The 24789-nt window shown below is 47.7% G+C and overlaps 1 protein-coding gene across 1 annotated transcript in view; it reads right to left on the bottom strand.

Moving 5' to 3' along the window:
• MED15 (mediator complex subunit 15) overlaps nucleotides 1–24789 on the bottom strand; it is an 81273-nt gene that overhangs the window by 49682 nt on the left and 6802 nt on the right. The window contains exon 2 of the mRNA XM_004386218.2: nucleotides 8228–8315. Coding sequence (XP_004386275.1) covers nucleotides 8228–8315 — 88 coding nt within the window. The remainder of the gene's footprint in view (nucleotides 1–8227; nucleotides 8316–24789) is intronic.

Raw genomic sequence — 24789 nt, 5'->3', positions numbered from 1 at the left:
AGAAGATTTCAGCAAAGTATCAGGATAAGATAAACATACAAAAATCAGTTGGATTCCTCTACATTATGCTAGTCATATTAGAAAACAAGACATGCATAGTAACAGAAAAGATACATGTTTAAAATGAAAGACGTTAAACAAAAACTACATAAGGTTAAATTTCAATTGGAAATTTCAGTGTGAGATTATCTTAGTTCTTTTTTGGTGGTTGTTGTTCTTTCAAAATCACCTAATTTTCAGCTCTGTTCCCTTAAAGGCCCAGAAGCAACGAGCAGCCTGGCACTCATGCTGCACCCTCTAAGTACCATCTGACCCTAGAAAAGGACCCAAGCTCCTCAGAGGAAAGGCTAAAAGCAGGTCTAAGAGCAAGCCAGCTGTGAGACTGGAAGGTCATGATGAGACGTCTGAAAGGACATGAGGGTGCTTGGGAGCTCCCACAGAGTAAGGATGGGGCCAAATGAGCATCCAAATGGACCACTGTACCCGACTGAACACACCAGTCACAGAACCCTGAGCTCATGTCACTCAAAGGGAGAGAACTCCCCACCTCTAGTTTATCATCACCCTTGGAGGCACCGAGGATGGCAACTCCTTGTGTTGAAAGGTAGCCATTGGCAGGACAGCATCCTCCTGGCCATCCTGAATAAGCTGTTTCAAGCAACCAAGTAGCCCTAGTTGATGAGGGAAACCCTTTTTTACAGAAAAATCCCATCTAATAAATGTGGAAGACAAGACAGAATCAAGGACAACTGCCACTTTGCAATCCCAATTAGATGATGGCACCATTGTATGGAAAGTGGATGGGGAACTGTACAAGGGAAGAAGCAAGCTGTCACTCCGAACCCCAAAGAACTGTGGACTCATGAGAAAAGACATCCAGAAATGCCTCCACAAATAAGGCACCACTGTGTCTACACTGTACACCAGAGACTCATACTTTTGCACAAAACATTTATGAACTATATTAAGTACAAAAGAGGTGGTTTAATAGATAAAATTTTCCAAAAGACCCAGTAAGGTTAGTCTGCCCCAACTTCTGGTTGGTGCTGAGGACTGCTGACTGAGGCTGCTGTGTGCTAGGAAGCAAGCATCTTGAGTGGAGGCTGTACTCACAGCCAACAATCTATGGGGGGATGAGAGGGTGGGGGTGGGCAGGGAGGCTCTGATAGCAATAAGGTAAACCTCCGTGGGGATCTGACTTCAGCGTGACACCCCTTCTCCCACCGGGTAATTGTTGGTTGCCAGGCTGTTGAAAACTGCTACAGAAGGCCCCTGCATAAGAGTCTGCTCTCATAGTTCGCACTCTACCCGCCTTCCTATACACCTCATAGCTCACGCCTCTGAACCAACAGGACAGACCTCCCCAAGGGTCAGTTTGGGTCTGTTTGCTCCCCTTTCTGATCAGCGCTGAGGCGCTGAGGACTACTGACTGAGGCTGCTGTGCACCAGGAAATGGGCGACTTGAGTGGAGGCTGCACTCACAATCTACCAGGGGGACTCTGATAACAAAAAGGCAGACCTTCCTGGGGGTTTGTTCTGAGAGTGACAGCCCCTCTCCCACTCAGTAACTGTCAGCTGCTGCTCTGATACAAACTTCTACTGAAGATTCCCTACAGTAGAGCCAAGAAGTGGGTCACTTAAGTGACCTAAGTGAAAACTGCTCCCCCAACCACCACAGGGCCACTGAGGCTCTGAAAACAATAAGACAGATCTCTCCAAGGTCCTTCTGGGGAATGCCATCCCCTTTTCCTCCTAAAATGGAGGAAAGTCTGCCTGTGCTTCCCTTTAATGCCAACTCAGATAAAAGCAGCCCCCACAGAGCAGGGAAGGAATCCTCAGGCAAAACTGGAGGTCAACACCCAAAGTGGACTCGTTGGGTGTGGGTTTTCCAACTGAAAATATGGTTGCAGAAACAGAAGGGAAGGGAGTAATAACCGGAGAGAGAGGACTACATGCCCTGGTGGACAGATTGATTGGTGCACAGTATCTTGCCTAAGTGGCGGTGCCTGTTGGGGGACAGATAAGACTACAGTGTGTTCTCTGGTGTGTTTGGGAGAGACTGAAAGTTGAAAACCTAGATCTGGAACTTTTGAATCCTAATTAAACCAGGGAGGGAGAAGGAGTTATCACAGAGAAGGAGAGAAAATGTTACATTTATTGTGTGGTGCGTGGGGTTTTGGGGACTTCCAGGTAGCCATCCAAAGATCAATAATTGGTCTCTATTCGCCTGGAGCAACAGAGGAGGACAGTCAGGAATAGGACAAAGAAATGGAAGGTGTGGCTAACTGCCTCCATGAACAACTGTCTCCTCTGCCATAAGACCAGAAGAACTGCATGGTGCCCAGCTGCCCAAATCCTGATCAAAAGAGGGAAAATGCAGAACAGAATTCCAAATTCTCACAGACTCCAGGCTTTCTGGAGCCATGGAGGCTGGATGAACCCCTGAAACTACTGCCCTGAGATAATCTTTAAACCTTAAACCCAAAAATATCCTCTGAAGTCTTCTTAAAACCAAATAATAACCCAGCTTAACTGGTAAAAAACATCTGCCTTGAGCATTTATGGTCTTTTCAGATCTATCTACATGGGATCAAAGTGACAACAGCAACTTGAAAGATTAGATAGGAACCCTACAGAGTAGTGAGTTTATGTTAATGTGGGAAGAGCAACTCAGAAAAGGAGGGTGAGAGTGGTTGTACAACTCAAAGAATGTAATCAATGTCACTGAACTGTACATGTAGAAACTTTTAAATTGGTATATCTTTTGTTGTATATGTTCTCAACAACTATTAAAAAAAAAAAAAAGAAAAGAAAAAAAGACCCAGTAAGCAAATGTTCAGAAATGCATCCAGTTCTAATAGCATCTCCACACTCTGCCCAGTAGGTGCTGATGCCAAGGTCCCAGGACCCTGGCTACATTCTCACTCTGGATGCCAAGGCGTCCTGAGCCATCAGAAGAAGGCTAGTTTGAGTGTCTGGAACTGCCATTATCATGATCATCCACCTCATCCCAGGCACAGTTCTTTTTGTTTCCCTCAGCCTCCTTTAGGCTGACATTAGCCCCGTCCTTAGGAATTAAGGTCTGGTGGTTCTGGGTATCTTCTGCTTTGATAGACGGGAGGCAGTAGTGAGAAGTGGTGTGGGCTCTGGTGCCAGGTGACCTGGGTTGAAGCCCCAGCTTTGCCTCTAATGAGCTGTGTAACATCCTGGGCAAGTTAATGCACACCTGTGTCACTAGGTTTCTGGTGTGTCAACTGGGAGGTGTGTACTGCGTCCACTTCACAGGATGATGTAGAGGTAACAAATTCACACACTTGAAGTATGTATACGGGGCCTTGCAAAGGTACATAGGTTTAGGGCAAGCAGGTGGGGTCTGGCTCTTTAAAGACAGAGGGAGGAGGGCTTTAGCTGGGGTGCTAACACATACACTGGCAGCTCAAGTCAACTCCAGGCGATTTGGGGAATTTCTCTAGATAAGAGCACCAGGGATGTTTCTTGCTTGGGGTGTCCACTAGTGCCCTGGGTTTCCTGCAGGGTAGGTGCCTCTGGACCTGCAGGCTTGCCAGGATTCCAAAAGAAGGTCAGCCCCTCTCCACTGCCTCCCAGCCCCTCCAGGAGTCCAGAAACAGAGAAATACTCGCCCCCATCCCTCCCTGCCCCAGGGCCACACCTTTTAAATTCATCCACAATGGTTCTGATGGGTCTCAGGAGGGAAGAGCAGGTAACAAGTGTCCCCCCATTAGGGAGGTCTTCACTACACTCACAGGCATCTGTCTCCATGTAGAGCTTGAGTAGGAAGTAAAAGATGGACATCAGACAACAGTGCCCAAGTCAGGCTGTTTCTGGAAAAACCACACAGGCAAATTTCCAACCATCTCCTATAAATACTTCTCTTCCAGTTAGTCAAGGCCTTCTTGTGGAGTTAGGAATTTAGAACACTTGATCAAAGGAAATTGGACAGGAGTTGTTTAGGCCCAGCCTGAGGCCTGCAGCATCACAGAAGCAGAGTAGACAGGAGGGGACTGCTGTGCTGCCAGATGATTCCTTCTTGAGGGAAGCTGCTGGGAATGTCTCTGTGGGAGCTCATCTCCAAGGTACCCAACAGTCACTGCCCACCCTGTACTCACAGACTACTGCTCACATCAAAAGACGGAGACCACTTCCCCTCCCCTGAGTCTGCACTGGCCCCAAGGCTTGCCTTATCCAAGGGATGTTCTAGGACTCCCAAGGACTGACAGCTCCCACTTCCTCCTCCTCGGAAGCCAGTCACCACGCTGTAAGGAAGTCTGCGATACGCTGCTGGAGACACCACAGAGAAATCAATGCACAGACGTGCAAAGGACACCTTATGGACCTTCCAGCCCATACTCCAACTGCGTGCAGCCACTTGAGATCCCTGGTGAGACCAGCAGGAGAGCAGCCCGGCCAGGCAATTTCCACTGCCCCACTTCCTGACCCACAGACTCAGGAGAAAGAATAAATCATTGTTGCTTTAGGCCATAATTCTTGAGATGTTTGCTACTAAGCTGTAAAGCTGTAGATAACAATACTGAACCAACAATTCTACATTTCAAAAGCTGAGACAGTTCCATAAGCTGTTGTCAAAGCTCTTTTAATTATTTTTTAAAATACCAGTACCAGGAGTCAATTCTGACTCATGGCAACCCCATGTGTGTCAGAGTAGATAGATCACCAGGCATTTCTTCTAAGGTGCCTCTGGGTGGATCCGAACTGCCAACCTTTTAGTCAGCACCCAACTGTGTTAACCATTTGCACAACCCAGGGATTCCGTAAAAATAACCTATTAGTACATACGTAGTATGTTACAGAACATTAGAAAATACGTAATAACAAAACATAATAAAAACATCCTATCCTTGAAAATATTTGCAAATCATATATCTGACAAGAGACTTGTAACCAGAATACATAAAGAACTCCTACTATTTAACAATAAAAAACTACCCAACTAAAAAATGGGCAAAGTTCTGAATAGACATTTCTCCAAAGGAGATATACAAATGCTCAATAAGCACATGAAAAGATGATCCACAGCCTTAGTCATCGAGGAATGCATATCAAAACCACAATGAGATACCACCTCACACCAGTAGGATGGCTAGAATCAAAAAGACAGATGATAACAAGTGTTGGTGAAGACATGGAGAAATTGAGGCCCTCACACACAGCTGGTAAGAATGTGAAATGGTGCAACTGCTTTGGACAATAGTCTGGCAGTTCCTCAAAAGGCTAAATGTAGTTACCATATGACCCAGCAATTCCACTCCTATGAAAACAATGTCCACACAAAATCATGTAGCAAATGTTCATAGCAGCATTACACATAATAGCCAAAAAGTGACCACAATCCAAATGATGAACGGATAAACAAGATGTGGTATACGCATATAATGGAACATTATTTGCCAATAAAAAGGAATAAAGTACTGAAAATGCTACAGCAAGGTTCATGGAGGAACCTTAAAAATATATGTTAAGTGAGAGGAGCAAGTCACAAAACCCTGCATATTATATGATTTCATTTATATGAAAGGTCCAGAATAGGCAAACCCATAGCGACAGAAAGTAGGTTAAGTGGTTGCCTAGGACTGGGGGAAATGGGGATGGCTGTTAATGGGTATTGTGTTTCTTTTAGGGGAGACAAAAATGCTCTAAAATTCATGGTGATGGCTGTACAAACAAACAAACAAACAAAAAAACCAAACCTGCTGCCATCAAGTTGACGCCGACTCATAGCAACCCTATAGGACAGAGTAGAACTGCCGCAGATTGTTTCCAAGCAGCAGCTGGGGGATTCGAACTGCCGACCTTTTTGGTTAGCAGTCAAACGCTTAACCACCGCGCCACCAGGGCTCCGACAGTTGCACAACTACTGAGGTGTACACTTTAAATCGGTGAACCATATGGTGTGTGAATTATATCTTAAATGAATAATTTCATAAATAAGAATTAGCACAAAGCCAACTCCTATCAGGCAGAGGTCAAATATATCCCAGATTTCCAACTTCTACAAGCTGCTGTGCCAGTCCGTTACTGACACCAGCCACTCCTCCTCCCCTCAGCACTTTTCCCTCCCCTGTCTGCATTCAGCAATTCACTGCAATGTCTCACAGAACTCATGAACTGTACTTACAGTTAAGTGGTTTATTAAGGAAGTAACAGGCTACAACTCAGGGTTTGGATCAGGAAGCACACAGACAAGGTCTGAAGTGAAGAGCACATCCCTCCCTTCCTCAGTGTGTGACAGCTCTCTAAGCTCCTCTTGGCCATGCAAGTAAGCAGGCCCTTTCTTTCAGCCATACAGGCCTCTCTGTGTTTGGACTTCCCGCCACTGGCCTCTCCACTGCTAACTGGCCCAGCTCATAGCCAGTGTAGCACCTTGCTCAGCTCTCTTAGATGGTTTCCTAGCAGCAGTTTTCTGCCTTCATGGCCGACTCTGCCTCAGGGTCTCTTCCAGGCCTCTCACTGTCTTCAGTGTTACAGCCCTTGACCTGTACTATGGCTCTTTTAGGAAGTTTCTCACTTCAGGTCTCAATTTCTCTCCTTGCCTCTGAAAAGCCTTTGTGGCGTTGGCTGCTTATATAAGCAAACTCCTTGTCAATTTCAAGGCATGGCCCTCCCAGCAGGACCACAAACTAACCAATCCTGAAAGTCATTCAATCCTACTGGGTGAATTTTCAAGCCAATATTTGCACAGCAAATCAACCAATCCCTGCAAGGTGTATAAAACAGACCAATCACAGGGAAGACTGAAACCCACGGACAGATAAAAAGCATCAAACGATCAAGTTGTTTAGTTTACCCAGGAAATGTCAATCAACCTGGACAACAATCTCTCTGGGATAGAAAACAACCTACCCCCCCCCGCCACAACCCCAGTTGCTTTTCAAAAGAACTAAGGCAAAGGTTAACTCCTCAGGGCTCAGGGGAAAAATCTCCCAAGGTGTTTTTACAAAGAACCAAGACAAAGGGCCACATAAAGGAACTCATGTCACCACATATCTCCATAAAGCTGTTAAATTTTTTAAAAAATTCCTATCACATGTATTCACTTAATTAAGAAACCTCTCCCTATAGTGTAGAGCCCGCTGCTGCCTGCCTCAGCTCAGTGCTCTCGAGCTCTTCCCTGTATGTGCTCACTTATACACACGTGTGCACTCCAGCCTCTAAGAGTAGGCTGGGCAGACTGTTTACTGTCTCATAATCTGCCTTCTCTGGCCAATGATCTTTACCTTTCCCTTTCAAAACAGTTTCACCTCATCTAAAACCTAGTCCACATTCACGTTTCCCCAACCTGCCCCTCCATGACTTGACAGTTTGTCCATACCAGTACTCAATTGGGGACCATAAATAGCATCTGCTTTGAATACTTGACACATGGTGTGTCTTTGAGTTCTGATACCACCATAAAGCATGAAGAGCTCAGAGCAGAGTTGATGCTATGAGGGCCCACGAGGCCTGCATGGCCCAGGAACTGGGGTGGGCGGCTCAGATGTGGTGCAGAACCAGAGGTTCACACATCAGCACCACCGCTGAGCTGGGAAACTTCAGCAAGTCACTTGGCTTCCTGGTGCCTCATTTCTAATGAAACCTCCCCCAGGAGAGTCAAGGATTAGAGGAGCTGATGCACAGAGCATGCAGCCTGGTGCCAGCTGGTCAGAGCTCAGGAAGCCGTCTCCCTCCACCTGCCTTTGATTGTCCTACTCCCACTCACGCCTTTCTCACCAAGCATCATCTTCATCGTTTAACAAAAGGGGACCCAGTCCCTTCTCAGACCCCATGTCAGGGCTGTGGGATTAAAGGTGAGAGGACCTCAGGAGGCTATCACAGAAGGCAGGTCCAGTCTCACACTCGTTGAGGAAGAGGCCTTGAGCACTCGTCCTCTAGGAGAACAGCTGGGTGGCCAAAGGAGGCCCCACAGGCCACACATGAGCGACCATGGATGAATGGGGCCAGCAGTGAGTTATGGGGTGAGGCTGGGCCTGCATCTTGAGGTCTTTGTGGCACCAGGCCCTTCCTGTAACATGGATACACCTTAAGATACACAGGGTACTGCAGGTAAAGCCGACAAAGCTAGATATCAAACAGTGAGCAGCCACCCCGCCCCTTCCCAGCCCCCAACCAGGGGCCTGCCAGAGTCAAAGTTGTACCCCTCCCACCTCACCAGGCCTCTCTGCCACATGGCTCCACCCCTGCCAGGCCTTACCCGGGTCTTGGCCTTCAAGAACACATGGCTCTCCATATCTTTGCTGGATTTACTGTGGGCCACGCCAGCCTTCCTCATGGCATCCTCACTGAAACACAAAAGGGGGAGAGATGTTTACACACTCAGCATGTCCCCTCCTGCAGGGGCCTTGCCAGCAGGCCCCACCTGGAAGCTGCCCCTGGACAGCCCTGGTGCTGTGTAACAATGGGGTCCTCCAGTTCCCAGCACACCTGCCTGGTAAAGGGCGGAGCCAGGCATGAAGGTTGGCACTCAGCAGAGCAATGAAAGGCAGCTGGGCAGGGAAGAGGACGTTCTTGGCAAGAGTGGGCTGTGCACAACCAGCATATCATCAGAGTGTGCACCAGAACGCTGGGGAGCTGGCCAGCCTCCACTGCCTGCCTAGAGTGGCCTGGCCCCCATCAACTCTGCCCAGATCCCTCCTCTGTAAATTGAAAGGGTCACATGAAGTCATATCTCAGCTCCTTCCAAGGTAAAGGTCCCTAGGGGGGATATGTAGGTTCTCCAAGTGAGATCAAGCCCCAACTTCAACACCTTCTAGCTAGGAACAGGAGACAGAGCACACATATATGAAAAACATCTTACAACTTGGATGAACCTTGAAAACATTATGCTGAATAAATAAGTCCGTCACAAAAGGAAAAATACTGTATGATCTCACTTATATGAAATAAGCAAATATATGACGTTGTTAGTTGCTGTCAAGTTTGGCCCCTGACTCATGGTGACCCCATGTTGCAGAATACACTGCTCCACAGGATTTTCTTTATAGAAGCAGAGCGCCAGGCTTATCTTCCACGGAGTCGCTGGTGGGTGAATTCAAACCAGCAACCTTTAGGTTAGTAGCCAATCGCAAACCGCTTGCGCCACCTAGGCTCCTTCAACAAATACATTGTTTTTGTTGTTGTTGTCAGTTGCTGTCAAGTAGATTCTGACTCATGGTGACCCCGTGTGCGCAGAGTAGAACTTCTCCATAGGGCTTTCAAGGCTGTGATCTTTTGGAAGCAGATCACCAGGCCTGTCTTCCGAGGTGCCTCTGGGTGGGTTTGAACTGCTGACTTTTCGCCTGGTAGTCAAGCACTCAACCATTTGCGCCACCCAGAGAGTCCTAAGCAGGTATATAGAAACCAAAATTATTAGTAGTTACCAGGGGCGGTAGGGAGGGGGATGGGGGAAGTTTTTGCTTAAGGGCCACTGAGGTGATGTTAATGCTGGTGGAAAAAGGACAGCAAGAATTGTTGTCCAGCTGAAGAATGTAATCAATGTCACTGAATTATACATGTAGAAATTGTCGAACTGGCGTATGTTTTGTTGTGCATATTTTCACAATTTAAAAAAAAGAAAGAAATACATCTTAAAAACACACGTACCAAGCCATAAACCTATGAATAATCAGAATGGAACCCTTGCACAGGTTCTTCATCACACTAACGCTCCACTGCGATAAAAAGCCACGCATGAGCTAAGCCCGAGCTCCCTTTGAACTGAAGCACCCCCATGGCCAGGCTGTGCTCTCCAGAGACCGCTGCCCTGGTCTGTGCATCGCCCGCCCTCTCCCGTAAAACTGACTTCCACCTGTGCCTGTCTCCCCAGCACCAGACTAGCTGAGAAATAAATGAACAAGTGAGAACTAAACTTACACAGGCCCGATCCAGCTGGTGCTAGAAAGCCAGCCTGCAGCTGAAAAGAATGGACACAGGGTTGCAGGAGCATGTCAGCAATCCTTAAAGAAACCCCAGAGAGCAGGCTTAATGCCAAGAGAAGTACACATCTATACTACAGAAAATGAAAAATAAAATGACATTGCTCCCCATCAATTGCTAGATAATTCATTTAACAATTGAAGTTCAATCTGGAGTCCAATCTCCTGCCTACTCCCTCAGGCCTGAACTCTAAGGCAAGGAGGCAGCACCCAGTCCCTGCTCACAAGGTACTTGTGTCTTGGGGGAGATGTGATCAAAGCCATGTGACAGACACGAGAGGAACAAGGCAGGACCCAGCCCGAGGAGCAGAGGATCCAGTGGTAGGGAAGCGAGGCATGGGCATGTCTGGGCCAAGAGACCAGTGAGCAGCTGCATTCCACACTTGGCAATGACGTGTCACATGGCAGACTCTAGAAGTCACTGAGCATTCCGGTTTCAGAAGACACGTCACCTGCACGGCCCTCCCCAGGACCATACCCGTTCCTCTTCACATCTTTTGACAAGAGCATTAAAATGGGACTGGGAGGCAAATCCTGCAAAACAGGAGACCTGCGAGGACAAACAGGGGGACCTAAAATGAGGGCAGTAAGAAGGCTTGTGATGGCCAGCTGAGACAGCCTGGAGGTGGTCAGCTGCGTAGGGAGAGGGGAGGCGACTGAGGGGGAGGCAGATGGAGACAGAAGCCAAGATGTGAAAACAGAGAGGAAAGCGCCTCGGGGAGGGGAGGGGAGTCTGAAGCTCAGATGGGTGGGTGCACAGGGCTCTGTGCCCTGAGAGCAGAGGGCAGTGGCCAGAGGGCTCAGCCGGGCTCTGACCCTGAGCCAGTGGCATGCCATTTCTGGTAGGATGCCCGTCACACCAGGCCCTGAGCATCCTCACTGCGGCAGAGCCCCCAGCGCATTGCACACAAGACACCGAAGAAAACGGCTTAGTGTGATGGTAGCCAGGCCCAAAGAAATGTGCTTGACAAGTCGATGGCAAAGTGGCACCAGAGGTCAGGGGATCTGCTGGGGAATGAGCCAGCCCACCCTGGTCAGTATAATCTCACAGATGACTCGGACAAGCGTGGGCACCAACTGTTAGTGACATAAAGCCTGGGGAGCTGACGGCACTGGAGGCCAGAAAGAGGTGTATCTTGACAAGCTACAAAAACCCACCTAAACAACATGGAACTGAACTGGGTAAGTGTTCCATGCTATGAGAATCAGCTGCAGAGGCCCCTCCTGCACGCCATCCCCCCCCACCCCCTTGCCTAGCACACCCACCTGCCCAAAGCAGGCCTTCACTTGTTTGCCGGCTGAGAAATGAACAACACTAGTCCAAGCACTGTTTTCAGGTCTGTGAACAGTATTTTTAAAAATGTCTTTGTTTCTAGTCTGAGGATGACGCTCCATAAAAGATGAGATAACAAAGAAACCAGGCAGTTCTGCTTTCTGTTGATAGCAAGAAGTCCTGCCCTTTCCTTTTGCGTGGTCTCAGTGAGCTCCCCATCCATGCTAGTTATGGTCGCTGTAATTCACACCTGGGACCTGACGGTGCACCCCTGCATAAGGCCGTGGCCAGGATACAATGAGGTCACCTGTGTGCCACAGTTAGAACAAGACCTCCACAAAGCACACGACCAAGGCCAGGCACTGGGGCTGGCAGTCCTCTGAAGGCCACCGCCCATTCTCACTGAGCTGAGCTTCGCTGGCTTTCCCCTTACCCCCTCACCCCAGGATGACTTCCTGAGTGGCCTCCGTCACTAAGAACAAACCCATCCAGCAAACTGCCCTGTATGGGAAGAGAGCTCAACACGGCATGAAAGTGAGAGCCTAGAGACAACCAGAGAACCAACGCAGTCGGGGGAGCTGCCTGTGCCAGAGACAGGCTGCCCATCTGGGAGGCCAGGGGGCAAAACCGACATCAGCTCATGAAAACGGCCCCCACTGGCCCCCCGTCCCAGAGCCACTCACAGAAGGTGTGAGAAAGAGGTGACCACAGGAGAACCCAAGCTGCTGGGGGCGTTGCATCAGCTAGTGCAAGGGCGGGGGCCACTCCCTAGTGAGAAGACGGCTGCAGGATGACACTGGTACAGAGCACACAACTCCCTTCCGGCCACAGCCTAGCTGCCTCCTGGTCACCAGGGCTCCTGGTATCTGGTGTAGACCGGTGCTGGGGCGGGGTAGAAGGAGGTGTGTGGAGCAAGGAGTGGGCGCAGCCACAGACATGATCTATCACTCTGGTCCTCTGAGCTCACCCACCGGGTTTCTGAGGGTAAGTTTACTGCAGACCCTCAGAGTCCAGGGCCAAACCCTAGAATGTGTCTTAAAGGCACTGCCTGTCCCCCACCTAAGCAGCCACCAGGTGATAAATCAAGAACGCATCTTTTTATCACCTCCCTACAACTTTAGCTCCGTCACCCACAATCACCCATCTGAGAAACCTGGGAATCATCCCAGAATCACTTCCTGATTCCCACTTCACTCCCTGAAGTGCACTCCTCATTGCATTTCTCACTGCAACTGTGGCAATCCCTCCCAACAGGGATCCACACGCCCACCTTCCACCAGCTCCCCAAGTCACACAACTGCCGGTGTGCTGTGGAGCCAGCCCAGGACACATCCCTGCTGTGCTTATGCCAAGGGGCCTCCCGCTGGACCCGGAAGGCCTGCTCCCACCATGGCTCCCCTGCTCTCCCCAGCGTCCTGTTGTCTAGAACTTGGCCCCATCATCCCCCCAGCCCACCTGTCTGCTGGTGCCTCTGACCTTGCTCCCACCCGGCACCCCCACTCTTCCTCCCAGAAACCCTGTGGCCACAGCCCCTGGCACCTCCTGTCTCTCACCCACTGTGCTATGAACACCTTGAGAGCAGAGACTGTGTTGTCATCTTCTGCTCGCCGTAGTCAGCCCCAGACAAAATGACTGAATACTCTTCACACAAGGAGTGGTAACGCTGCACATCTTGGATGGGACTCGGTGTGTGAGCTGGAGACTGGGGTGGCCACACAGAGGGGGACTAAGCCCCAAGCAAGCAGTGCAGGCAGTGGGGGACAGGGTGGCGGGAAAGGCAGTACAGGGTTGGGCGGTGGCAGCAGCAGATGGGCCCGGCTGGAAGGACGATAGAGGCAGGAGGGCCTGAGCTCCAGGATCACACAGACCTCGGTGCAAACTCCACCCTGGCCACCCACCAACTCCATCTTGGGAGAAGCACTCCACCTCTCTAAGCGCGTCATCCTTCCTAAGGGAGCGCTCAGAGGGGCTGTGGCCAGCATGAAGTGAGAGGAGAACTCTCTGTGCTCTGCAGATCCCCCTCATCTGGGCCCACCATAAGGGTACAAGTCAGGCCCTGCCTGCCCTGCCTCACCTCCTCCCCGTGCTGGCCCAAATGGGAAACACAGCTTGTCAACCAGAGTCCAGTCCCAGTCCCTGTGAGTGGAATCAGTACAAACAAAGCAAAAAATGGCAAAATGTGTGTCCTTGGGAAGTAACAGCTGGGCATGAGCTAAGAGTGTGCCAATGCACCACAGCCTGCAGTGGATTGGCAAAGGCTGGGGGACCCTGGCAGCACTCCACCTCACATGTCTCACGTCCTCACCTGCAGAGGGAGGCTGTGGGAACTCAAAGGGCTGTGCTGAGGGTTCCAACAGTCAATATCATAAAGCACTTAGTCCCTGGGTGGTGCATACGGTTAAGTGCTCGGCCACTAACCAAAAGGTTGGAGGTTTGAGTCCACCCCGAGGCACCTCATAATAAAGTCTGGCAATCTACTTCCGAAAATTCAGCCACTTAAAACCCCATGAAATGCAGTTCTACTTTGACACACATGGGGTCACCATGAGTCAAGTTCAACTCAACAGCAACTGGACACAGAATTATCTAGGATAAGCATCTGAACACAGAAGTACCAAGTGTATGTTAAACAAACTCAGTCACAGAAGCAGTCTCCCTAATCCAGCAGTGAGACAGCACCCCAAATGCCTCCCCTGGGCTTTGATGTCTGTGCGTCTCCTTCCAAGGAGACAACAAGAGCAATGAGCGTGTGTCGCTCCCTCGGGCAGAGCTGTCTGCCTGGAACCCTGTCTCATTGGACATGCCCCTCGCCCAGCCCAGCTCCAGTGGCTGCACAGTTCTCAGGAAGGGAGGTGACCCACTGTGCTGGTGATAAGCATTAGCCAGCCTGCCTCCTCCTCCAGGCTACCCAACTTCCTCCCTGCTCCCTTCCAAAGAATCCTGGTTCACGTGCCAGTGCCTCTCACCTCTCAGTCAGGCCTCTCCCTTGTCAATACTGCCACCAGGGCACTGCCAGGCCCCTCACCCCGGTCTAACTTCTCTGATGGCTGAATGATACACAGAACCACAGGGGAGTGATCATCTCTGGTCTTCTGCTGGTGTCTGAAGCAGGAAGGTTCTTTCCTCCTTGGGTCACACACCCTCCTAACTGCTGGTGGAGAGGACATCTCCCTCCCATCTGTCTGCATGATGGACTTAAGTTCTACCTAAAGGAAATCATGGCTTTCTCCTCCTAATTTTAAGAATCACAATATCCATCAATCAACTGACCTCTTGTAGGGCGGGACTCTAACAGATAAGTGTACACTATGTTCACTGCAGCACTATTCACAATAGACAAAAGGTAGAAACAACCCAAACGTCCATCAACTGATGAATGGATAAGCAAAATGCGGTACATACATACAAAGGAATATTACTCAACCATGGATCATCTTGGTCAATTGGCATAATATTGTTCATAAAGTTATGTTCTGCATCATAGTTTGGTGAGTAGTGTCTGGGATCTTAAAAGCTTACGAGCAGTCATCTAAGATGCAACTATTGGTCTCTACTTGTCTGCAGAAAAAGTTAAAGAAGGAAACCAAAGACTCAGAGAAGAAACTCATCTACACGAACCATAGCCTCATCTACCCTGAGACCAGAAGAGCTAGATGATGCCTGGGTAGTACTACTGACCATTCTAATCAGCGCCACAATAGATGGACCCTGACAGAATGGGAGAAAAATGTGGAACAAAACCTCAAATTCCTTATAAACAAACAAACATACAAAAAAAACCTCTCAGACTTACTGGACTAGTTGAGACTGCAGGAATCCCTGAGACTATTACCCTGAGATACTCTTCCAACCTTGAACCAAAACTAACCCGAGGTCACCTTGTAGCTAAATAACGGATAGGCTCACAAAATAGAGTATTACCTGTAAGTACTGTGCTCCTTTAAAAAAATCACCTGTATGAGACCAAACGGTCAACAATTATCTTAAAACAAAGATAAGAATGTAAGGGGGCAAGGAAACTAGATTAATGGAAATGGAACAACCAGAAGGGAAATGAAGAGAATGTTAACACATTGTGAAGAATGCAACCAATGTCACTGAAAAACTTGTGTAGAAATTGCTGAATGGGAACCTAAACTGCTGTGTAAACCTTCACTGAAAACACAATAAAACATTATTTTAAAAATAAAAAAGAACCAGGGAAGAGGGCCCCAAGGACCAACATGCATGAGTGTAGAGAGTAGAGGGAATGAGATTTCCGGGAAACATCTCCAAGGAACTTCCCTGAACTGCAGGACGTGAGTTTTGGGGGCAGAAGTGCTCCCACGCAAAGGCACGTGGGGTGAGACTCCAAGCTGCTGTGCCACAGCAGCGGAGGAGCAAGAGCCATGACAGCAGCAACGTGGGACCACGATATCAGTGGAGGCCGCCTTCGGAATCCTCAAGGAAAACACTGCCTTCCTGGAATGCTGCACGCATCCAAACTGGCATGGTCTTCAAAAATGTAACCCCCACGAGCCATTTCTCAGGAAGCAAGCAGAATGAGGGAGTGAATCAAAAAGAATGAGACAAGGATACAGAATGACAACCAGTCCCGGAACAAGCATGCCGACGGCTATCACCACCATGCCTCCGGACGCCGCACCATGAGGGCTTCAGGAGGAAGAGGTCCAAGTAAAAAACCAGAACCCAAAGACAGCCTGACAGCATTGAACTTGAGAATAACTGTGCCAAGAGGCAACTGGAACCTATGTGAAGAATTAGCAACAGGGACCCAGACACAGAGCACATTTTAAAAAGGCAGTTATTAAACTGCTAGGGGGAAAAAAGGTAAACTATCTCAGTAAGCTCCTATGCACAGCTGTGAATATCATGCATAGACATTAAACATTCACTACTGATCTACCCAAAAAGTAAAATACTGGGAAGACAGGAAGCAGAAATGATGACAGTGTAAGGAAGCTATAAACTAAACCAAACCTGTTACTGTTGAGTCAATTCTGACTCATGGTGACCCTGTGTGCTTCAGAGTAGAACCCTCCATAGGGTTTTCTTGGCTGTAATTTTTATGGCAGCAGATTGCCAAGCCTTTCTTCTGTGGTGCCACTGATGAGCTCGAATCACCAACTTCTAGGTTAGTAGTTGAGTGCAAACTATTTGCACCACCCAGGGAGCCCTTCAGGAAGCTATAGAGAAAGTCACTAGGTGATTCCTAACACTGATGAATCACGATGGCAGCATGGGCACACTATTCAGGCTCATAGGCACATGCCTGAGAAACTGCAGAATCAAAGTGGTCACCTCCAGGGAGGACTATCGGCAGGAAGGGTAGGGTAGGGAACCATGAAGTGTCCTTAAATCTTTCATTTTTTCCTTGACTTTTAAAATTGTGTGCATGTAGTACTTTGGTAACATAAAAAGCAATCTAAAAATTAAATAATAAAATCACATAAAGAGAGTGCCACAGCATCTGCCATAGAGAAACTCAGTAAACGCTGGCTATTATTATTTTTTTTTAAGGTACATACTATGTATTGTTTTATGCAGGTTTTTTTCTTTAGTCATCAAATTACCTATGATGTAGGTATTATTATTTCCATTTTTGGGGGGTAGGTTCCCTTTCTTTGCTTCCCAAGCAGACATTATGCCTCTGGGTTAAAAGGATAGCATGTTTCCCAAATATTACAAAAAAAGGGAAGGAAAAAAATGTGGTTTCCTGCTTCCCTCTGGAGCGGCCCAGTGCTCACACGCTCTAGGAAGTTGAGATCTGTTGTTTACTGGCTTTCACTCATTCATTCCGCCCATAAGCACTGAGCACCAATAGTTGCCAGGCACCACTCTGAGCACTGAGGTTACAGCAGAGAGCAAAACAGACCAAACCCCTACCCTCAGGAGGGGGATTTCACATTAGTCAACTGGTCAGTGAGTCAAGAAACAGTCATCGAGCACCTCTCTCTCTCTTAAATCTGATTTCAAATGACTAGGTTTATAGAACTTCTTTAAAAAACTTTTTCTTTTTTTTAAAGGAATTAACTCCCCATTCCCCTTTCCCCAGCCCCTAGTAATCACTAATCTACTTTGTCTCTATGCATTTGCCTGTTTGGATATTTCACATATATGGAATCATACAATATTTGTCCTCTTGTGACTTATTTCACTCAACATAATGTTTTCAAGGTTCATCCATGTCATAGCATGTATCAGAATTTCATTTTTCTTTATGACTGAATAACATTCCATTGCATAGGTAGACCATATTTTGTTTATCTCTTCATCTGTTGATGGACACTTGGGTTGTTTCTACCTTTTGCCTATTGTGAATAAAGCTGCAATGAATACTGGAGTACACGTATATGACTCCCTACTTTCAAGTCTTTGGCTATATACCTAGGAGAGGAACTGCTGGGTCATATGGTAGTTTCTATGTTTAACTTTGTGAAGAATGTGCTAGCTATTATTAAAAAAGCTCGTTTCCCTTTCTAACCCAGTCAACATCAAAACATGAAGCTTCCATCTCATCAGCAATTCTGACCCTCAGGAGTGCCTACCTGTCCCAAAAGCCTGATGCACAGGGCAGTTTTTGGAATGGCTCCACGGTCACAGTGTATGGAGGAGGGGTGAGGCCAACCTCCTCCACTCGGCAAAGCAGTCTCTTCAGAGCTGGCTTCCAGCTGCTGCTGAAATGCCTCCCCCACCTCCTTTCCTTGGAGAGTGTGCCCTCAAATAGTGCAGGCCTAACTCTAATCTAGTCTTCTGACCTTTCCTAGGTCTTCAGACAGCTAGAGAGCAGCACCACAGAGCGCCTCCCTGGCCTCCTCCGTCCTTCCCATTCTTCAGCACTGGCTCACTTCCCCATGTCCCAGGCTGTTTCACCTCCGTGACAAGAAATCACCAACAGTAACCAAAGCAAATACCTGGCCTCAACAGAATGGAACCATCTTGACCTCACAAGCAACTGGAAGCACACTGCCCTATGTTACTGAAAGTGGACTGCTGCTTCTTCCTTTTCTTCGTTAACAAACGTCCGCATTCTGGTCCTTGGACTTTTTAAAGACACATACAAAAGTAGTTTTTAACAAGATAAAAAAAATTGGTATTTCAGAATTTAACCATCCACCTATATGTAGGAAAGGAGATTTTATTTAGTCTTGCAGAAAAAAAAAAAAAAACTTAAATGCAAAAACTGAAAAAAGTCTTCACATTTCTCTCTGCTTGCTTGATTAAACTTTACTACTTCTGCTCTCAACATTTCTCAATTCCAAAGGCTCTCGATCAATGAAAGAACTACATCTAAAGACAATACCACTGCCTTTAGAATGCCATGTTGTTATTTGAGCTAGTTCAGAAGAGCTTCTGTAACTGACTCCAATCTGTTGGTTTGAGCTCAGAAGAACTTGCGGAGCTGGAGAGGCTGGGAATCCCAGTCTAGACAGGAGGCAGCAGCTGGCCCCCGAGGCTCCAGCCTGAGCGCTGCCCACGCCCCACACAGACAGCCCCGTGGGAAGGATGTACTGTGCCAACCCAAGCCTTCATTAAAATGCTTATCTCAGGTGATTTTTTGGTATTTGGGGGGAAAATGCCTTATCTTTTAGAGCTCTGTACTCAAACACTCACAGCTGAAATCATATGTCTGCAATGCGATTTAAAATAATCAGGGGTAGGTGGGTAAAACAACATTGGCCATGTGCTCCTAACACTTGAAATACCTGTGAGACCATTTTTCCATTATCTCTACTTCCGTGAGAGTTGGGAAAAGTCCACAATGAGACTTTATAAAAAAATAATGAAGTACCTATCTCAAGAACATGGGATGCCTGAGCACAGGGCCTGGAGAAGGCTTATTCCCAGAGCACCACAGGGGAGGGACAACACACACTAAGTCATTCCAGCTGCAGAGTCCCCTGGGCCTGGAGGATCCTGGACCAACGAAGTCTTAAATGCTATCTGCTCCCACAACCAGACGTTGGTCCAGCCTTTCAGAGCGAGACCACAGCTACCCAGGCAGAGCACAACTCTCTGGAAGAGTCCCATATGTCAAAATACCTGCCGGGTGTGGTCTACACATCCCCTGAACCTGGGCCGTGGGCACAGAGCTGCCGGGTGCCCACATCCCAGCCAGAGCCCCTCGCCAGCAGACAGATATAACCTAACTCTGAGAAACACTGAATCCCAAATTGAACTCACAGTTAGAGTCTAATCTGACTTAGAATATGTATGTGTGTGTATGTACATATGTGGGTATGTATATGCATGTATGCTGTTGTTGTTAGATGCCGTCAAGTCAGCTCCAACTCACAACAACCATATGTACAACAGAATGAAACACTGCCTGGTCCTGTGCCATCCTCATAATCACTGCTATGTTTGAGCCCATCATTGCGGCCACTGTGTCAATTCATTTCGTTGAGGGTCTTCCTCTTTTGCATTGACCCTCTAATTTACCACATATGATGTCCTTCTCCAGGGACTGGTCCCTCCTGATAACGTCTGTCTTAGTCATCTAGTGCTGCTATAACAGAAATACCACAAGTGGATGGTTCTAACAAACTGAAGTTTATTTCCCCACAGTCAAAATAGGCTAAAAGTCCAAATTCAGGGCGTCAGCTCCAGGGCAAAGCTTTTTCCGTCGGCCTTCTCTTTGGTGTTCCCCTGGACTAGGAGCTTCTCTGTGCAGGGACCCCAGTCCAAAGTACGCGCTCTGCTCCCAGCACTGCTTTCTTGATGGTATGAGGTCCCCTTGTCTCTCTGCTCACTTCTCTCTTTTATATCTCAAGAGATTGCCTCAGGACACAATCCAGTCTTGTAAATTGAGATCTGCCTCACTAACACAACTGCTGCCCATCCTCCCTCATTAACATCATAGAGGCAGGATTTACCACACATGGGAAAATCACACAATACCAGGAATTATGGCCCAGCCAAACTGATACACACATTTTTTGGGGGACATAATTCAATCTATGACAACATCCAAAGTATGTGAGACAAATTCTCGCCATCCTCGCTTCCAAGGAGCACTCCAGCTGTACTTTTCCAAGACAGGTTAGTTCGTTCTTCTGGCAGTCCATGGTATATTCAATATTCTTCACCAACACCATACTTCAAAGGCATCAATTCTTCTCCGGTCTTCCTTATTCACTGTCCAGTTTTTGCATGCAAAATAAGGCGATAGAAAATACCATGGCGTGGGTCTGGCTCACCTTAGTCCTTAAAGTGACATCTTTGCTTTTCATTTCTTTAAAGAGATCTTTTGCAGCAGATTTGTCCAATGCAATGCACTGTTTGATTTCATGACTGCTGCTTTCCATGGGCGTTGATTGTGGAGCCAAGTAAAATGAAGTCCTTGACAACTTCAGTATCTTCCCCATTTATCATGATGTTGTTTATTGTTTCAGTTATGAAGACTTTTACGTTGAGGTGTAATCCATACTAAAGGCTGTAGTCTTTGATCTTCATCAGTAAGTGCTTCAAGTCCTCTTTGCTTTCGGCAAGCAAGGTTATGTCATTTGCATATTGCAGGTTGTTGATGAGACTTCCTCAATCCTGATGCCCCAACCTCTTCATGTAGTCCAGCTTCTTGGATTATTTGCTCAGCATACAGACTGAGTAAGTGTCGCGAAAGGATACAACACTGATGCACACCTTTCCTGACTTTAAACCATGCAGTATCCTCTTATCCTGTTTGAATGACTACCTCTTGGTCTATGTACAGGTTCCACATGAGCACCACTAAACAAACAAAACCAAACCCGCTGCCGTCGAGTTGATTCCGACGCATAGCGACCCTACAGGAAAGAGCAGAACTGCCCCATAGGGTTTCTAAGGAGTGCCTGGTGGATTTAAACTGCTGACCTTTTGGTTAGCAGCTGCAGCTCTTCACCACTACGCCACCAGGGTTTCTGAGCACAATTAAGTGTTCTGGAATTCCCATTCTATGCAATGTTATCCATAATTTGTTTCGATCCACATAGTCCAGTGCCTTTGTATAGTCAATAAAACACAGGTTAACATCTTTCTGGTATTCTCTGCTTTCAGCCATGATCCATGTGACATCAGCAGTGATATCCCTCGTTCCACATCCTCTTCTGAATTCAGCTTGAACTTGTGGCAGTTCCCTGTTGATGTACTGCTGCAACCACTTTTGAATGATTTTCAGCATAATTTTCTTGTGTGATATTAATGACATTGATAATTTCTACATTCTGTTGGATCACTTTCTTTGGAATGGACAAAAATATGGATCTCTTCTAGTTGGTTGGCCAGGCAGCTGTCCTCCAAATTTCATGTACAAAAACATACATGTATATATGTGCTTATATTTTTAATAAATTATACAAATATATTTAAAGTATATATGTATAAAGTTACACACACAGAAACAGGACTGGAGGAACTACATCAAAGAGTCAGTACCAACCATCTCTGGGCAGAGATTGTGGAAAACACCTTCCTGTTTTTAAATTCTCTACATTGTTATCTGGAGAGGAATAAAGCACTACACCCACAAGGACTGAACACACTGACCAAAATAGGCACTGGAGACAGGGCAGAGGTTGCTGTGACTTTGCTGAGTAATTTCTTACCAACTAGATGACCTGGTGTCGCTGTGCCTGCATCCTCATCCCGCGGTTCTCAACATCTGCTCCGCCTCCTTTTGCCACCCTCACCCCTGGAGATGGGGAGCTGGGGCTACACCTCTGCCCAGATGCCCTACAGCTGCATGACCAGTACGGCACACCCACCTCACTCCTGCGGCTGATGCCTCTTCCAGATCTGCCTGACACCCTCACCAACTCCAGCCCAACCCTTATTATTCACAGTAGCCAAAAAGTAGAAATAACCCCGTGTCCACCCACAGATGAACGGATAAACAAAATGTGGTATATCCTACACAATGGAATGTTATTCAGTCATAGAAAAGAATGAAGTCCTGACACATGCTACGCACACACACACACAGTCACCAGATGCCCCAGCTGGTTTCCTTATAGGCCCTCTCCCACCTAAATCACCCTCCCTACTCTGGCTGTCACTGCACCCAGTGGATGTCAACTGTGGGAGTGCACTCAAAATCACCAACTGCGCTTGTTAGAAATTCAGGCTCCTTTGCAACACCAAGTGTGGGCAAGGATGTCTAGCAAGTGGGACTCTACTACTGTGCTAGTGGGAGTATAAATGGGTACCACTGCTGTCTTAGGCTGGCTTCTCTAAAGAAGCAAAACCAGTAAAATGTATAAATATATATAGAGATAGATTTATATCAAAGAAATGGCTCATGGAATTGTACAGGCTGGAACATCCCTAGTCCATGGATTAGGATAGAGGCTTCTCCTGGTTCACGTAGCCACAGGGGTTGGCAAACACAAGATCTGCAGGTTGGAAAGCAGGGCTCTTGCTCACAGGCTGTGAATATCGATGAATCCCAAGATTGGCAGGCAAGACTGCAAGGCTTCGCTTAATTCATGTAGCTGCAGGGGCTGGAGAACTCAAGACTGGCAGGTTGGAGAGCAGGGCTCCGCTCACAGGCTGTAAAGATGGACAAATTCCAAGATCGGCAGATAAGATGACAGCTCAAGTCCCAAGAACCGGAGGTCAGATGAACAGGAGGCAGCCGCAGGATACAGAGCAAGCAAAGAAGTCAGAACATCTGCTTATATTCGGATACAGGCCATACCCCCAAGGAAACTCCCTTTCAACTAACCGGCTACTCACAGCAGATTCCATCATGGGAGTGATCACATATAAACACTGAGAATCATGGCCCAGCCAAGCTGACACACAACCTTAGCTATCATAACTGCTTAGGAAAAATCTGCAAAGCTGAACTCCACATCCTCTAGTCCAGCAACCCACTCCACTCCTGGGTGCCTGCTCCAGAGAGTAAGCACATGTATCCCCTGGAAGACATGACCAAAACCACTCCTGGCAGCTGTATTCATACAGCCAACAACTGGAACCAACCCAGATGTCCACTGAGCATTGAAATGAAAAGTAACCTGTGGCAGAGTCACACCATGGTGTAACATACAGCATACACAACAACTGCTGCCCACAAGGGTGAACCTCACAGACATGAAGCTGAATGAAGGTATTAGGCACAAGACTGCACAGTGTGGGATCTTCAATGATAGGAAGTTCAAAAACAGGTAAAATGCCTCCACAGCAGCTGTGTTGTTTACTGTAATAGGAACGTTATACCTCAGTATAAACATAAATACTCCGTGGAGGAAAAAGTGAGAAGGCCAGACCATCTTCCTCAATTGCCCCCTCTGGAGAGGAGGACTGACAGACAGGAAGTTGCACTGGTAGAGGGGAGAGCAGGACAGAGGGCACTGGGAATGTGGGGTGAGCCATGTCTTAACAACAAGTACCGCCTTCCCATCTACTGCTGCCCCAGGAGCACAAAGGTTGACCTGCAGCCAGGCCGCACTTCATCCTGTTCCCTTGCTGCACCCAGCACTCCAGCAGATTCCCAGGCAGAGAGCTAGAGAAGCTGAGGGGCCAAGGCTAATGCAGAATGGGGTTCTGAAGGATGAGGCCTCTAAAGTCCAGGACAGCATCCGGCTGCTGTCCATCAAGCCCTTGCAGGCTGTGTACGATGATAACTTAGTAGGTGAGAACCAGCAAAAAGCTGATTCCCAGAAGGCAGAGATCAATCATATACCCGCTTTCCCACTTCTCCATCATTTCCAACACCAGTCGCCCACACGGCACATTCTCTCTGTCCCTAGCCACCTGGGGCTAGGTCAGACCTTACAAGTTAAGAGAACACCATCCTTGGGTTTGTTAATTCACTGGAATTCATGGAATATATTGTACTTAACAACTACCAGTTTTGTTATAGTAAAAGGATATAAATCAGGAGATCATCATAAGGAAGAGATGCACGGGCAAGGTCTGGGAAGGCTCCCAGCGTGAAGCTGCTATTTCAGAGACAACAACCTTCCTTTGCTGATCCGGAACCTCTCTGAGCCTGAGGGTTCCAGGCTTTTATCCGCCAGTCCTGCATGGTTGGCTAAATCCTGCCTCCTGAGCTAGTTGGTATTGGCCTCCCAGGTGAGTCTTTTCTGGTCTGGCTAGCCCCCACTCGCCCGCACAAATCCTCAGGTGTGGCCTGGAAGTCCCAGACCAAGGCATCCCGATTACTCCAAGAGTTATTTCTCTAGAGCCAAGGACAAAGGCCACCTTACTTAGGGTAAAAAGAGGTCCTTTACCCCACAACGCACATAGCTGAAAGTAGGCCAGTGTCAGCAAGCAGGGACCCCAGGGAGGGCCTGTTGAGTGCTCTGGGCACTCCTTGCAACTTCTCTGCACACGTGAAATGTTCTCAAAATGAAAAGCTCAAAAAAAGAAGTGATTCAGTGTTTAAGAACCACCGCCACAGAAAGCCCTGCTAGGCTGTGAAAACAGAAGCAACTGCCACTTCCTACAACCCTTTGTGTGACCATTAAGTACCTTGTCTGTGTCAGAGCACTGTGCTGGGAGCTAAACAAGATGCAGAGGTATAAGACCAGGTCCGACACTCAAGGAATTCATAATACTACTGGTAAGACTATTTAAAAAAAAAAA

This window comes from Trichechus manatus, unplaced genomic scaffold (assembly GCF_000243295.1).
Source record: "Trichechus manatus latirostris isolate Lorelei unplaced genomic scaffold, TriManLat1.0 scaffold00157, whole genome shotgun sequence".
Lineage (NCBI taxonomy): Eukaryota > Metazoa > Chordata > Mammalia > Sirenia > Trichechidae > Trichechus > Trichechus manatus.
This window is presented reverse-complemented; position numbering and strand designations above follow the sequence as displayed.